This window comes from Mesoplodon bidens, assembly GCF_964165515.1.
Source record: "Mesoplodon bidens genome assembly, chromosome: X".
Taxonomy (NCBI): Eukaryota; Metazoa; Chordata; class Mammalia; order Artiodactyla; family Ziphiidae; genus Mesoplodon; species Mesoplodon bidens.
The window spans coordinates 123,987,032-124,004,649 of record NC_138163.1 but is presented as its reverse complement, the minus strand read 5'-3'; the positions used below and the strand labels follow the sequence as shown (position 1 = coordinate 124,004,649).

Genomic DNA, 17,618 nt, shown 5'->3' with positions numbered 1-17,618 from the left:
GGGGGACACTGGTCAGTGAATCCAACCTGGGGAAAACGAACCCCTGTGAAAGAGCCCACATCTGCCTCTCATTGGTGGCTGTCCTTCTGTTCTAGGTGGTAGTTTCAGGTCTCAGGAGAGCAGCCTTTTTTTTAAAAAAATGAATGACTTTATATGAGGATTTCATCCCTAGTGCCTCCTACTATTATATCCCATATTATGGTCTATTGTGGTTTATGCAGAAAAAAATACCCCAAACTTGGAAATGAAGCCAAAAATGATCATCACGTGAACTTTTAATGTCATGCTGATCCATTTTCTAATAAGTGTGCCCCCCGCACCACGAAGGGTCATCTGATTCCCTCTGAAAACACAACCTGATTTAACCAACTCTTTATTAGGACATTTTACAACTCTATAAAAGTCCGAGGATAACATGTAGGAAAACAACAAGGTACGCCATAGCCCCTTTTTCTTTTCTGGTAGAGATGATAACCCCAGAGGTTAAGACTTCACTGTCCTCTAAGACATGAACCCATTTTGATCTTCTTTGTCCTTTTTTAAAAAATTTTATTGAAGTATAGTTGAATTTACAATGTTGTTTTCATTTTGATCTTCTTTGAACATTCCTCTTTCCATGGACTTTTTAATCAGCTCCTCACATCCTCACTGAATCAGTTTTGTTCAGATGCTAGTTCTCTCATTAGATGAGTTCAATAAAACTTTGACACATGCTCTCTATTGGCATGTTTTTAACAATCTAAGAATGAGCCTTTGATAGTTCATGGGCCCAACAATCAAATGATCCCTGGGACATTGTGTTCTGTGCTTAAGGACCCCTCAGCGGTCATACTCAAAGGTCAACCATGCAAAGACCAGCACATTCAGGCACAAATGAGGCCCCAGCACAGGTGGGACACCCCTCCTCCACAGAGGCCACGTATTTAAACAGAGAAAAACATATAAGTTGAAAGTGGGGGAGGGCAGTAATTCCACTCCTACACGTATATACACAAGAGAAATGAGTGCCTGTCTCCATAAAATACCCAAACTGGAAACAACCCAAATGTCCATCCACAGGAGAGTGGATAAACAAATTACAGTTTATTCATAAAATGGGATACTATACAGCAAGAACAAAGTACTGCTATACACAACAACATTCTGTTGTGCAAAGGTAGCTATATATAAAAGAGCACATATTGTATTATTCCATTTACATGAAACTCCAGTACAGGCAAAACTAACCTATGATGACAGATTACCTATGAGAGGGGGAATGACTGGGAAAAGGCATGATGGAACTTTCTAGAGGGATAGAAATAAAATTGATCTGGATGATGCTTACAGAAGCACGCACTTACATTAAAAAAATTATCAAGCCATATAATTATGACTTCAACATTTTACTCTATGTAAATTGCACCTGAAAATGAATAAATTTTTTTAAGGAGGAGGGATAAAGAAAAATGTATTCTAAAAGAAGTGGATGAGAGAGGTATAGAGAAGAAAGGGAAGAGGGATTTTAAAAGATTCTTCTTCTACACGTACAGTAAATAAATTAAATAAGAACTAACTAAATAAAAGAAAAAGAGGAACAAACCCAAAAGGCTATGGGGCCTGCTTAGGTACATTTACGGGTGCCAACAAATCTCAGCCCCAGAGCTGGCGAAGCCCAGGCATCTTCTTAACAATGGGGTGGCCCGACTGCCTGGTATTTTTCCTTTGAGGAATTGAGACAATACAGAGTTGCGGGTGGATACTGAATCCCCACACTTTAGGTGATCAGGTTCATTTGGGACACTGATTAAGGATCCAACAAGTGAATCAAGAAAATGCTTAAGGTAAGCTCTCTGACAGTGGTAACACTGGCATAAAGGTACACAAATAAACAACGGGATGCCTCAAGATTACCCAATTCAGTCTGGGGACAAATGATTCTTAAGCCAAATAAGGCATGTGTAAACCCACTTCCAAAACTATGAACTTATGCCAATATGATTATTATTACCTAAAGATGTATTTTCAGCTTCTAGAAGTCTCTACAGCAGTGTTCTTTATTGTTAAACTCTACGGCCTCCACCTACTGGATTTTCAATAATAGGCCTAAAACATTCCCAGTGGGTGAAGACTTGAAGATAGACTCAGCCATCCAAAAGAAGAGAAGTTTCTTTTTCTGCCAAGTCTAACAGCCACAAGTGGCACAGCCCCAGCCGGTCCTGCCACATCCCTTCTGGCCCAGGTGGAACAAGCACCTCCCAAGCATGAGACTTCCCCTCCCTGGAGGTGCTCTAGCCAAGGTGAGACAAGTGTTAGGCAAGGGCAAGGGCTTTCAGGCCAGGGGAGAGGGTCCCTTCCTTCACCACAGGGACAGCGGCACACTCGGAAGGTGGCCGGCCACATGCTAAGTGATTTCCACGCACTGTCTCCTCTAATCCTCAGACTAGCCTGATGAGGTAGTCGAGCTCTGGCAGTGGGAGAAACCCAGATGGCACACTCGAGTTAGGTAATCTGAGGTGGGATTAATAAAGAGACTTTTACAAAGTAGGTGAGGTAGAGAGATGCTCCGGGGCGGCAGCTGAGGGCTAGAAACAAGGGAGCCCCAGGCCTGCCGGGACGAGGGGAAAGGAATGTATAGAAGAAAGGGACTTGATGGGAGCAGCCACCATCTGGCGGAGGGACACAGCCAGACCCAGGCAAGCCTAGAGCGGGGAGCCGGCGGGATAACCCCTGACCTTGCTGGCCTCCCTCCCGCCCGCCATCTCCCACTAGCCTCCCCTTGAGACAAAGCCCGTGGGCCACCGTGGGGCAGGATCCGCTGCCGTGGCCCACGCTGGCCCAGTCCAAGGCCGAGCAAATGGAGCAGGCTGGATAGTGGTCCTGGCGGTGAAGCACATCACCCCCCTGGTCACAGTGACGAGCTCCTGTTCCCCGGCGTTGCTGGGGCTCTTCCCGCGCTGCCCTCCCTGCCCTGGCCTCCACAAACACTTATGGTGCCCCGGCCCTGAGCAAAGGCCAACCTCGAAGTTTCAGAGTCTGTGGATTTGTGGTTTGGAATAAGCCAACAGGACACATTAAAGGCTTCCAAAGCAGAGCCCACCTTCTAAACGGGAGTTGGAGTCCCTTCTCCTTCCCACAGTCCTCCCCTCTCACTCCTTCCTCCTTCATCTTCACTGAAAGCTTTGCCTCTTTTATCCAGAAAAGTCCCCCTTCCAACCCAGAATGACTCAACTTCAAGGATGGTCCTCATCCCCAAAATGGGGATTTTGTTTGGAAGGGCAAAAGAATTCACCCTCATTTACACATCAGTAGACTCAACCTAAGGGGACCCAGATGTGAGGCTTTCCTCCTCTTAAAATGGGAGAGAGAGGGCTGCCAGGTTCAACTGTAGTCCAAGAAAAAATGTCTATCCTCCCACAACTGTTCACAGAAAGCAAGGTTTATCAGCATGTAACCCACAAAACTCTCCCCAGCTTTCTGCACACCAAGAAGAAAGAACAAGGAAAAAGTTAGCAGGATCCTCTGAGGCAAGATCCTGAAGAAAGATGAAACTGGCTTTCTATTTGTTCTAGACTAGGGGTGGGGGGCGGGGTACCAGTAGAGGGCCCAGGGAGTGAAGCCTGGAGCATATCACTGTTCTTCCTCAACAATCCCCTTCCAAAAAACCCTCCCATGTAGCCCACACGGCTCTTTAAGGGGGGGCACCTGCTTCTCTGGGCCCAGCGTCCCCTACACCACCTGCCCCCCACGGCCCCAGGTCTCAGGCATGGTCTGGTGCCACCGGAACTACAGCAGGGGCCCCGGGGATTCCTGCACGCAGATCTCCCCACCAAGAACAGGCCCATCTGGCCCAGCGCTGGGCAGGAAGGGTACAGTCCAGGGACTTTTTAGACCCACTTGGTATTTCCCTCTGGGATCAGCCTGCAGGTGATTTCCCACCCACCCACCCCCCTTTTTTTAACCTAATTCCCACTATTATTTACAACTGTGTGGTATGAAATTTCTTAACATGACTGAGTTACATTTTTGTAATTAACCCTTCTGCAAAGAGCATAATTTTCAAAACCTTACTGAAAAAATAGATTTTACTCAATGCTTCATGGCCATAAAGGGGAAAAGGAAAATAATACTGCTCCTATCAAAAAAGCAATATGATACAAAGGTAGAAACATGGCATAATTGGAATTCTGCATTTAGTTTGACTGCTACTTGATTTAAGTGGTCAAAACTGAGTTTCACCTCCATTTTGAATGGAATGGTAAAGGGCAAGAGTCTTTGAAACTATCAAAGCATATAAAAAGTCCACAGATAAAACAATTTGACAAGCTTGACATTTTTCCAGCATTTTCTAAGTGATACACAGTTTGGAAAGAGAACGTTCCAGGCCTTAAGAAAGTGATTTCAAAACAAGTATCCCCCGATATCAAGGGCAAAGCTATGCGTGCTCCTCTTGACAGCATACAAGAGGTCAAGCTGTCAACTCATCCTCTTAAAGAGTCCCATGAACTTCCTCCTCAAGTGCCGCCACAGCTTTGGTCAGTAGAACCCACACAGGAGACAGGAAAAGGGTTTCGCTTTGTACTCACTCTTACAAAGTTGTCAGGGAACAAACCTCTCCTGCCATTGATCTGTCCCTCCCACCAGCCTCCATCCTCCTTCCTGATGTTGGTGATGATCTCACCCACGGTGATCGTCAGCTCATCGTCGTGCTGGGCCTGGTAGTCAAACTCCACTATGGCCTCCACTGGAAGGAACAGGGACCAAACAAAAACAAGAACAAAACAAAAGAGCACTTTAGATCAGATGTTGGAGAAGTCCAAAGCCCAGCAGCCCTGGAAGGCCAGGAAAGTCATATTCAAGGGGCTTCCCCTCTACCAATACTTAAAACAACAGGGCCACACACGGTTGCCCGACTTTGGTTAACCTGAGGCCTGTAGCACAGAAACCACAAAGTGCTGGTCTGCGGTCAGGCACAGGCAGAGTGGCCTACAGGTCTCAGGGCCAGCAGGGGCTTCAGAGGGGAAACCACACAATGACAGAAGGTCAACAACACTTGTGCACCACCCCGCCCCCGGACGGAGTCCAGCATCATTTCCCCAGGTGCAGAGGTGGCAGATAACTACAGGTGCAGGTTTGGCTCTCAGATGCTCTCTCCTTCACCAAGACTAGGTGATGCTAACCTCTCTGGGCCTCAGTTGTGCAAAATGTGGGTGATGATCATTCCCACCCTACAGAGATAACGCCCACCTCTCAGCGACAACTCGTGTGAACACAGCCGATAACAGAGGGCCCCGCCAGCCCAACCAACAACTCAGACCGCTCACACCTGCGGGCACAACTGCCTTCACGACAGATGGCTTCTTAGGCAGCAATACCATTTTAAACTGTTCTCCCAATCCACGGTGATTTTGTATACTTGGTAATAGGTGGAGGCAACAGATGAGGCAGACGGGTCTTCTGGTACCGATGCAAATTAGCAGAGCCAACCAACCCAGAGGCTGGTTAGTTTATCTATACATGGATTAAACAACTCATGCAGTCTTTGGGCCTCGCCTCATGCCCACCTCAGTCAATCTCCTGTCCTTTTCCTTTTTTATTTGCAGCTTGATATGAATGAATGGATGGACGGACGGACGGATGGACAAAGGGAGAATGAATAAATACAAGGGTAGTGAAAATTAGGTGTAACCCCAAGCAGTGAATTAGCAACTTAGAAATTATAGTAAAAGAATGGAAGTGGAAAAGTTAAGTGAGCTCTATAAAGAACACATATGCAAAAATGAACTCAAAATGGGTCGTAGGCCTGAATGTAAGAGCTAAAACTGCAACATTTTTATAAGAAAGCATAAGAGAAAATCTTAGTGATCTTGGGTTTGGCAAAGATTTCTCCAATGGGGCTTTGGTGGCGCAGTGGTTAAGAATCCGCCTGCCAATGCAGGGGACACGGGTTTGAGCCCTGGTCCGGGAAGATCCCACATGCCACGGAGCAACTAAGCCCGCGTGCCACAACTACTGAGCCTGCGTGCTGCAACTACTGAAGCCTGCGTGCCTAGAGCCCATGCTCCACAACAAGAGAAGCCACCGCAATGAGAAGCCCGTGCACCACAACAAAGAGCAGCCCTCACTCGCCGCAACTAGAGAAAGCCCGCGTGCAGCAATGAAGACCCAACGCAGCCAAAAACAAAAAATAAATAAATGTATATATAAAAAAAGATTTCTCCAACAGGAGACAAAAAAAGCACAAATGACTTTTACAAATTCAATATGTTGGGGTAGGTTTTCCAGGAAGAAGGTTGGTAGGTGAGGGGCTCCTTGTCAAATGCACTTTGCATATCCATTAGGGATAAACTCCCAAAGTGTTTCCAGATCAAACGACCCCGTCCACCCAGACTGGTGTGCTCACATTGTCCACTCATAATGTCAGCTAACCCAGACAGTTCATAAGTAACTCAAAGCAGAATTTCCTTTCCGAGGTTATTTTTTCATTCCAAAATTAGCTGGCTGACTCTGCTGTCAGAAACCTGCCCAGGCTGAAGTTGAGTTGTGAACCATTTTCATCACTTATCAACAGAAAGGAGAAGCATAAGAGCATAAACAAGGCAACCTTTGCAGATTTCTCCTGGTTCCTGACAAGTACAAAGGCAGAAACACTCCAATTTTCTTGTATCATATTCTCACCCCAGCAGTTAAAATGAGTCATCATAACACTCAGAACCAGGTGGATTAAAGAGCAGCTTTCTTCAAATTACCTAGACATGGATCTATTGAAGCTTTGCTATCGGAACGGAGATTACAGTAACCACTGTTTATGTGCCAGACACTTTTCCTGCATTATCTCGCTTAATCCTCACAGTATTATGATGCCCATCTTCCCAATTAAAGAACCTGAAGCTTAGCAAAGCAGTTAAGCTTATTTTCTGAGCCAGTGCCCTCCAAACTGGGATGCACTCACTTCAGGAATTAGTTAACATGATGAAAAAAAAAAGAAAAGAAAACATCTATTCATTTTGTTTTCATTTTAAAAAGAGAAAAATTCAACTTCTCTAACGTTCCATTTGCAGAATGACACCAGCTCCTTCATCCTGCCTCTAGGTCAGGCAGTCAGGGGTGCTCGGAGGGGCAGCCGTGCCCCTAGACGAGGGCGGCGGCCAGCGCCAGCTTTCAGCTCCATGGGGCACCCTGCAGTGCTGGGAGGCCTCTGGGTGGAGCCTAAATCACCCTCACTAAACGGATGAGAGACTTGAGAAGATTTGGGTAAAGAAAGTAGGGGTTGTAGATAATACTCAACACACGACCAAGTCAACAAGAATATGGTGGAGCTGCCACTTCAGCCCCTGGGTGGGAACTCTGTCAGCCATGGTGGGGGGTGAACACGAGGACAAGCTAATCAGCACAAAACACTCTGAGTTATCAAGATAATTTTTAATATGGGTTTTCTCCCACCCTTGATATACGTTTAAGTTACCTAATTATAATATGGAACTATTGGGTTTAGCAAGATATTTAAAACTATGTACCTGAGCCATGAAGACAAATGTCCATTTTTCACCAATGTCTAAAATCATATAATAGTAAATCTTATGTTTTTCATAAGTTCATTAAACCTAATAATAAATATTTAGAAGCTTCTTCTGGGTTTTCTTAATCAACTAGTGCAGCAATATATGTACATGATCTATAAATAAATATATGTATGGAGATAGTCATTTTTTTTAAATAACAAGTTTTTTTTTTTTAACAAGAAAAGGCTTGGAATACTGACCTAGGCTCCCCAAGGCTGCTCCTATTTTAGTACTTAGAGATGAAAGCTCATAGCTTTTCTGATGGGGACAGAAAATAGCCCTAAGTGGAGTTGGGGGGAAGCAGCACATGGGGCTTACCTGAAGGAGTGGGGGGAGGAATCTGGTCAAGGGTCCATCTCGACGCTGACCTTAAACCCTGTGTACTTTGGGGAACTCAGAACCCCATCCACTTCCAGCACACAACCTTGCTTCTCCTTTCCTCAACAGCAAGTCTCATTTTCTGCATTCTGCACGTGGGCTCTATCAAGGTAAAGCTGGAAGAGGGCAAAGGAATCTGCTTCAAGAAGATAGGTCCTAAGAAAAAAACAGCTGCTGCCTGTTGTTGCAAACTGGAGAGAAGCACATCCTGGGTTTGCTTCCATCTCCCTCTTATGAGGAGTCCAAGAAGAACACAGCTTAACTGATGGCTGCTAGAAGTAAGGCTGGGGATTAGGGACTGGGGACTCAGGGATATATAAAGCGTAACTGCATAATTTTCGAGTCTTCCCAATATCCTATTGAGCTGGTCTTTCCTGATGTACCCTTCCTTTAAACTCCTGGACACTTCATCACATGCACTCTGCCTGCCTTCTGGGCCCAACTGGGCCCTACCTGCAGCCTAGCTCCTTCCTGGCTCATCCAGCCCCCAAGCCTCCGTGGGCCCTGGTATTGAGGCAATTCCACACTGTGGTGGCTGCATGTGTGTCTCGCCCTCCCAGTGACCCTCTAAATGGCTTCTGGGCACAGATCTCCCTTAGTTCTGTCATGGCCCCTACGAGCATCCTTGACATACAGTAGGTACTCAACAAAGCCTTGAGAAACTGACGGTTCAGCTTGCATTTGCATTTTATAATGGCAGACAGTTCTCTGCCCAACAAAGATGCTACTAAAATGCCAAGTGTCAATCACATTTTTGCAAATTGAGTCAGATCTTCAGTGCACTAAGGGAGCTTGCTATTTAAAGGATCCTGCAGTTAATTCTTTTGTAACATGAATAATCACTTCCTGCTTTACCTTTCCTGTCAAGCAGAATTTTTACATATCAGGTTTCTCTAAGAGAAGGAAACCTATGTATGGCTTTATTAAGAGCTCACAAAACATGAGGCTATGTCTCTCCTACCCCTTCTAAGGGCTCTTCCTGTGTCCCTTGTAAGCCTTTGAAAGGTTTAGAACTTTGCTGTCCACTAAAGTGTCACCTGCCACATGTGGCTATTGAATACTTGAAGCCTGGCTCGTCCAAATTGAGACATGCTGTAAAATACACAGCAAGTTGCAAAGACTTATAAGGGAAACAAAAAGAATGTAAAATATCTTGTTAATTTTTATATTGATTGTACGTTGAAATGATTCTATTTTAGATATGCTGGGTGAAATTCTTCAATTTCATTTCAAGCATTATTCAAATTAATTTCGCTTGTTTCTTCTCCCTTTCTGAATGTGGCTACTAGAACATTTAAAATCACTTCTGCGGCCCGTATTATGTTTCTATTTTACAGAGATGCTTTAGGATAATACTTGGCAGACAGGAGCTCTAGACCTCACACAGCACAAACACAGTCGAAATATTCACAAGAGCCCATGAGAAAGTGTGTGGCCCCAAAACCCATTTCCTTGCCTTCAGGAAGCTGCAGGTAGCTGCAGCAAGGATAAAACCCGACCTACAATTTTTTTTAACAGTACCTGTTGGGAAACTACCTCTGGGCATGAGCACGAAATTAAAACATTAAGCTAAATAAAATATAACAGAGGTGTAATTAGGTCAACAGTAAACAAAATCCCATATTTAAAGACACCATAAATTACAAAACTTAAGGATGTCTCCCTGTCAGAAAATACCACCCTCCAGCTGCCTGCCTGCACAAGTCGGCTCCAGCTACCATGGCTGCAAAAGCCAAAGCTACAGTTAACCCGAGGGCACAGAGAGAGAGAGGCAGAGCCAGAGGAGATAAGAGATCTGCCTCGAAATGCAGAATGCTTCAACCTCCCCATCTCCGCCTTCAAACCTGCTGGGATGTCTCCTCCCCGCAAAGATGAAATGGGTGGTTTTAACCGTCGGTTGGCTAAGCCAGCTGCCAAGCAGCTTCTCATGGGGGCAAACTTCTCACAGTGGCGGTGGCGTTTCAGAGGCCCCGCTCTGTGGCCTCTCCCCACCTCTGTGCACTGAACTTGATCTCTCCCGGGAGCTCACCACAATGCGTGAGCGTTCACGGCGGCTCATTCCAATCAGACTATGAGCTCTTGCTGGGAAAAACCCTTCTCTTTTTTCAGGATTCCACCTCCCTTGGCCAGCATCAAGTTTTATTCCAGCCCTCTGATTGAAGAGAGCAGATACAATCAAGAAGTAATTTTTCTTTTTTTCTTTCAGGGTAGATTTTTTTTTTAATTGGAGTATAGTTGCTTTACAGTGTGGTGTTATTTTCTGCTGTACAGCAAAAAGTGAATCAGCTATATGGATACATGTAATTTTTCACCAAGAAAGATTTCACCAAAAAAGATCACAACTGCTGGTCATTAGAGACAGAAAGCACATGAGTTATCATATTGTCAAACCCTTTCTTATCTATACAGATGAGGAACTGAGGCCTGGAAGGTTCCATGACTGAGGCTCACAGAGCTAAATAACGGCAGCATCAAGACTAGGACTAAGCTCTCCCATCTTACAGTCCAGGTTAGAGAAGGGAAAATCTAAAGCAAAAAGGAAGGAAAACTGAGACCATGAGGTCCAGACTTCCACACCGTTGGCCTTTTTTCCTTCTTTCTTTCACCCATAGCATAGTTTGCAGGATACCCGGAAAAAATTACACCGGTCAGGAACCTATGTTCAAATCTACAGAAACAGAAAACAGATGAGTGGTTGCCTAGGGCTGGAGTGGGAACAGGGCCTGACTGCAAATGGCTACGAGACGTCTTTGGGGGGGACGGAAACGTTCTAAAATTAAATTCTGGTGAGAGTTTCATAATGCTATAAATTTATTAAAATCATTGAACTGTACACTTAAAATGGGCAGAATTTTATACCTCAATATAGCTTTTAAAAATACAGAGTTTGTGTAATGTATATTTTGGAATTTATGATTGTAGAGATTCACGCATCGAGGTGGCTGCCTGTGTCTGTGTCCCAGGGAGAAACCATTCTCCACTCGGGGAGGGGAAGCCGTTTGGGGGACTTTCCCCTCCCTGATGAGATACAGTCTGATGGGACTGTCCATCAACATGCCCTGCCCTCTACCAGCACAGGACTCAACTATGTCGCACAGCAGCAGCTGTGACAAAGACTGGAACTGGCTGCGGCAAATCCCCCAGCAGGGCCCACAGATGAGGCAGTGATCCCCGGGGCTGCCTGGGTGCCATCTTTCCCAGACCTGATCCTCCAGCTTTTCCTTCCACCCTGTAAACCAGCCCGTAGCCTTCCAGTAAATCCTCTTCCCTATTTTAGTTAAAGGGGAGTTGGTTTCTGTTGCTTACGGCCAGAGAACCCTAATGGATACACTCAAGCATCAACTTTTTCTTTTTTTTTTGCCTTGCTGGCAGCATGTGGGACCTTAGTTCCCCGACTAGGGATCGAACCCATTGCCCCTGCAGTGGAAGCACGGCATCTTAACCACTGGACCACCAGGGAAGTCTAAGCATCGACTTTTTAAAAAACCAGACTCTTCCCAACACAAGTCTGCACAAAGCCCAGTTCTCACCACCTCATGCTTTCTCGGTAGTGTCAGGGCTAAGGGTTTGGGGACCTGAACTTCCCAGGTGAGGACCACAGGCGCTGCAGGGCTTTCAAGTCCAACAAAGCTGACCTTGACACCAGCCATGTTTTCCTTTGGTGTCTTCACAAACACACCACTAAGGGGCACCAGGCCAACAAGGGGTCATTCCTAAGGCCTGAAACTTAAACACTGAGTGTTAGGGCTTCCCTGGTGGCGCAGTGGTTGAGAGTCTGCCTGCCGATGCAGGGGACATGGGTGCGTGCCCCGGTCTGGGAAGATCCCACATGCCTCGGAGCGGCTGGGCCCGTGAGCCATGGCCGCTGGGCCTGTGTGTCCGGAGCCTGTGCTCCGCAACGGGGGAGGCCGTAGCAGTGAGAAGCCCGCGTACCGCAAAAAACAAACAAACAAACAAACAAACCCTGAGTGTTAGCTCCCCCAAGGAAGATAGGCTTAGAACACAGACCTCAGTGAACAAAGAGCCACTGTGCCTGAACTCTCTCCCTGGGTAGGAGGCAGCAAACTGTTGTCTATAGCGGGCCAGGAGCAGCTCCCAGAACTGGGCATCAGCAGGGAAGTGGGAAAGAGAGAAATCAAGACGAGAAAGGAGAAACCCAGCTGTGAGAGATGAACGAAGGCCCACCACCGGCTGCCACAGCCAGCACTAAGGCCACTCCTGTCACACTGCTTTCTAGAACAGCCCAAGGAACCCGGGCCTCCCAGCCCATCTCCCCAACTCTTGTCATCTCTAAGTGTCTTTACAGAGGATGTGAGGTGGAAGAGAAAGAGCACAGGTTTTGGAGCCTGGGAGGCCCGGGAGTGAATTCCAGCTGAGACATTCACTAGCTGTGTGACATGAACCCGGATACCTTGCTTGAGCTCACTTCCTTTGTGCTTAAAATTGGGAGATGATCTATCCACTGGGTAGCTGCAAGGAGAAGGGACGATGCCTGTAAACTCCTGTACACAGAAGCTGCTCCACGAACGACAGCCACTAGTCCCACCGGCCCTTATCATGCTGTGCTGTGACGGTTTCCCTGTGCCCGTCCTCCCTGTCTGCCCCCTGGAATGGGAGCCCTTAAGGGGCATATCTGAGTGTCTCCACCCCTCGCCTGGCACAAAGTAGGTGCTCGGTAAATGTTGGTGACTGAGTACATGTCCGGAGAAAGTGTGACCCCCCAAAACAGAGCTTATCACTCAGCACAATGAAATGCAGTTGCCACTGGGAGCCTAGTTGTTTGGCCAGAAGGCTAGAGAAGGTCCAAGATCGGGATGACCAGACAGCCACAAAACAAGTATGGCACAGTGGGCCAAGCCTCTTGAGTGCTACTGGGATCAGCCTCAACTCCATCCCCACCTCTGCCATCACCGGACCACTGCCCCTGACAGCAGAAGGGCACTGGATGAAAGCTGAGAATGGGATGCAGGGCCAGGGCTGGGCTGGGCTGCCCGGCTCCCTCAATGGGGAAGCGTTTCACAAAGCCGGGGGTTAAGTCCCTCACAGCCTGTGCTAGGAAGCCTACACTCACCAGGGCCTCACCCAAGGAGCTAAGAACAATGAGTTATTAAACACTTCCCGACTAAAATTAACCCTTGCACACCTCATGCACAGCTCTCTTAAGAGCATGCATTAGACAGACTGGATGAGGATAAGTTAGCCAGAAAAAGACTCTTCAAATGAAAAAGGAAACACAGAGAAAGTGTGCAGACGGTTTTGCAGGTTAAAAAACAAAAGTGAAGACTAAAGACAATTGATTAGAGTTAGATAAGCCTGTACAAAGAAGGACTCTGCATAACATGGAGGGGAAAATAAACTGCCCCTTAGAAAACCAATTTTGTAAAAAATCAGTTAAATCAAAATGGTTTAGCCACTTAAAGAAAACAGAACCTTTTTTTAAGCAAAAGAGAGAAAGCACATGAATGTTGCTTTCTATAAATATTTAACAGTTTTAAGTAATAAGATGGCTTGAGGATAAGTAGAGATGCTATTTTTTTCCCTGACTTTATAATGACAGCCTGGTTCTCAGACTCAAAGGAGATCCAAAGATAGGTGCCTGATTCCAGAGTGATCCCCTATTTTCCCCAGTGAGAAGATCCAAAAGGTTTGGGGCCAACCAAACTTTAAAAGAGAAGGTGAAACAGTCAAATGTCTGATTGTACTATGTATTAATTTAATTAGAGATTACGTAAAATAAAATACTCAGAAAATATTGCTTTGGGGACTTCCCTGGTGGCTCAGTAGTTAAGAATCCACCTGCCAATGCAGGGGACACAGGTTCGATCCCTGGTCCGGGAAGATCCCACATGCTGCAGAGCAACTAAGCCCGTGAGCCACAACTACTAAGCCTGTGCTCTAGAGCCTGCGAGCCACAACTACTGAGCCCACGTGCTACAACTACTGAAGCCAGGGGCCCTAGAGCCCACGTGCCACAACTATTGAGACCACATGCCACAACTACTGAAGCCGGAGCACTCTAGGGCCCCTGTACCGCAACTACTGAAGCCCACGCGCCTAGACCCCATGCTCCACAACAAGAGAAGCCACGACAATGAGAAACCCACGCGCCGCAACTAGAGAAAGCCCGCGCACAGCAACAAAGACCCAATGTAGCACCCCCCCAAAAAAACCAGAAAATACTGCTTTTCCCCCAACACCCACTCTTTTCAGGAGCCAATTTTATTCAACAGACACTACATGGATTGTTGAAACACAATTATGGATAAGGTATCTAAAAGGTCTGCTTGAACTTCTTTATTAAAAATTAATTTATATTAATTTATAGAGCCCTAAGTGCAAAATCCTTTGTAAGAACTGTAAAAGAATACATGATGGGGGCGGATGGGAAACCGGCTTCAGAGTTGGACACGTGTGAAATAAAAAAGGCAAAAGCCTTTCCGTTGATTTCAGTGTAGCTAAGCTGAATCAGCTTTAAGAGGCAAGAATGTTTAGAAGAGTGGAGAACAAGGTCAAAAGGAGGGAAGTGAAGAGGATTCCAGAGAAAAACATGGTCAGTCTGCCCGGTGGGGGGGGGGGTTGGGGGCGAGGGCTGAGTCACTGCCTGGCCTTCTGTTAACAAGAAATGTACTGTCTGGTAAGAGAGAAAGTAGACAGAGAGGTGACAGGAAACTACAGCGAACCTTTGCTGCTGAGTTAGTGGCTCTCTTCAGGCTTCGTTTATACCCCAGGTATAATAATCCTGCTAAACTGTGAGCCCCTGGAAGGCAGAAGGGAAGTGTAAAGCTGAAGCTGTGGGTCTCCTAAAAGAAAAGTCGCACTGCCCAACGTATCTTCCTCCCTCAAGTGCTGAGCTGACTGGCCCCATCAGTCACTCAAGAAATGTTTGTTGTTGAGTGGGGAGAAATTTACCCGGGTATTTTGACAAGAAGCTGAGAATCCAAGAAGATGGGATCTAAGACAAAGGCACCGGGCTGAGAGCAGAAAATAACAGCAAAACAGCAGCTCTTCAAAGCAGTCTAGAGTTTCAAACTGTCAGAAGCATAACTACTTTGAACTCCCCAACAGCGAAGTGGGAGATAACACCTAGAGCATTTGCAACACCATAATGTGTAGGTTATTTGGGCTGGCACATTTCATGGTTTCATACATGATATTATACAGTAATTGTGAATCTTTCCACACTATAACCACCAACAGTTTCCAAGTCTTTTTGATTGGCACGTTTAATAGTAGGACAACAATTTGAATTGAAAGTTGCTAGTCAAGTATACACTTCAAGAACATTCTTAGTCAACTAAATTATACTTTGTCACGATATCAGAAAACCACTTAGTAAGTATGCATCGTAGATAACAAAAAAATGGAAGTAAAGTTAAAACCCAACACTTTTCTTTCCTTTGAAGGTTATAATTTAAAGTTGGACAAACAGAAAAAATACCTAAATAAACTGGACTGAGGCTTAAAACTTTGGAAACCTTTCCCAAAACTGAAACATGAGGTTAATAAAAATAAAGAAAACTAAAAGGATCAACATCCCCACATCAACAGACTTCTAGGATGATCTGAGTAAATCAATGTGTAATTTTTTTTCAGAAATAATTACATTGTCTCTAAATATTATTTTTCATTTTTTTAAAAAAGCCAGGTAGCCTTGGAGAAATGGCTGATTCCAGGTCTGGGCAGGAAAGGTGACAAGCCTGAAATGTTTTGGCATACAAACATCTTGTCAAAAACAAGAAACATCTTGTCAAAGCAAGGAAGCCATCAAAGACTAACAGAGTCATGTCAAAAGAATTCAGAACTGACTGAGAAAAGGTTCCCACTCGCCACAAATGGGACAATATGACTATCAGTAAGAATAACTGCAGTGGATTGAAACACATCAAATAGGTTCCATGTCTCAAATTGATACATGTTAATGTGAATCTATGTTGCAGAGTGATTTTTTTTTTTAATCAAGGCTAGGGAATCGACTCCCTGTTCTGAAAAGTGGTAAATTCAGGGAAAGAACCAAACATTTATCCTGCTTTTTCCATATGAATTCAGGATAACCGAATTGTTGATGAGAAGAAACTTCTCTTTACAGGAGTATTCTGGCCACTAAGTGAAGAACTAATGAGAGAATTAGACAATCGACATTTTGCAACATCTAATGTAATCAAGGACATGGGCAATGGTCACTAACGGCTGCTAACATTACAAAAAGGGAGACAACCAGGCTTCAAGAGCCTCATGAAGGAAGTACGCACCATTCCCATACTGCGCACTTGCCAACGAACGGAACCTAAGTCAGATCAACCTCTGGATTTACTGCCAGTTTATAGGGAGGACAGGGGTCCAGGAAGATGTTCACTGGCTCCCGAAAGTACAGTCAACCAAATCCAGACTGTAGGAAACTCCACAAGCAAACACGACTTAGTTTCTTCAACAACAACAACAGCAAAATTGCAAAGGAAAAAGAAAAGAACGGGAGAACCTAGATTAAAAGAGACTCAGAGACGAGCAACCAATTAGAAAGTTCAGACCTTCCAAATCCAGATTCAAATAAATGCCTTTTGAAATATTTTAACAATGTGTAATAATTGGACATTTGAACTGGCTGCCTGATGATAAGGAAACATTGTTAGTTGTTGTAAGTATAAAAATGATACTGTGATAATGGTTTTGAAGAGTCCTTATCTTTAAGAAATACATGCTGAAACACTTCCAGATTGTTAAAATGCTCTAAATGTGCAAGGCGAAGAATAATGTTCTACACTGTACCTAAAAGATGAAGAGAAAAATCTTAATGCTGGTGTAACCTGAGCTGGTGTAATCAGTAGTTTCACAAGTGATTCAGCTAACCATGTTATACACAGCAATGCACCTGAAAAGGAAGATGGGGTTTATAAAGGCAACAAGACATTAAAAGTGTGCATGTGTGTGTGTGTGTGTGTGTACCTGAATTTGTTATTAAGGGCACTAAGTATCTACAGATATTTTTAAATAAACAATTGACCCAAAAGTATTTTTCCTTTTTAGTGCTACAGTTTATTCTCTGTGAATAATTATAAAATATACCTCCAGTAACCAAAACTGTGATTCTCTCCCTGCAAGACATGCTTTGTAAGAGAAATCCTGAGGCAGCTGGGATGTAAACTGTTTACTTTGGAGGGTGTACAATGCTTAATCCTAATTCCTTTGTTAAGATATACTTTCAACTACTTAATACAATAAGCAGCAAGCACCATCAAAAGTGTGTTTTAAGACTTGTGGTTGCCAAGGGGGAGGGGGTGAGGGAGAGGGATGCACTGGGAGTTTGGGGTTGGTAGATGCAAACTATTACATTTAGAATGGATAAACAATAAGGTCCTACTGTGTAGCACAGGGAACTATATTCAATATCTTGTGATAAACCATAATGGAAAAGAATATTAAAAAGAGAATGTATATATGTGTATAACTGAGTCACTGCTGTACAGCAGAGATTGGTACAACACTGTAAATCAACTATACTTCAATAAAAAAATAATAAAATAAAAATTTTAAGAAGTGTGTTCACAGAAAACTATAAGACACTGATGAAAGAAATTAAAGATGATACAAATAGATGGAGAGATATACCATGTTCTTGGATTGGAAGAATCAATATTGTGAAAATGACTATACTACCCAAAGCAATCTACAGATTCAATGCAATCCCTATCAAAATACCAATGG

General features: G+C 44.7%; 1 protein-coding gene across 5 annotated transcripts in view; it reads right to left on the bottom strand.

Moving 5' to 3' along the window:
- SH3KBP1 (SH3 domain containing kinase binding protein 1) overlaps positions 1-17,618 on the bottom strand; it is a 347,088-nt gene that overhangs the window by 293,319 nt on the left and 36,151 nt on the right. For 2 of the 5 annotated variants that reach the window (XM_081222849.1, XM_081222844.1), the window contains exon 2: positions 4,566-4,723. The exons of 2 other annotated variants lie outside the window; for them this stretch is intronic. In XM_081222849.1, coding sequence (XP_081078975.1) covers positions 4,566-4,723 — 158 coding nt within the window. Of the gene's footprint in view, positions 1-4,565; positions 4,724-17,618 lie in introns of those variants that run through there. One more of the 5 variants, XM_081222843.1, reaches the window with a different exon arrangement.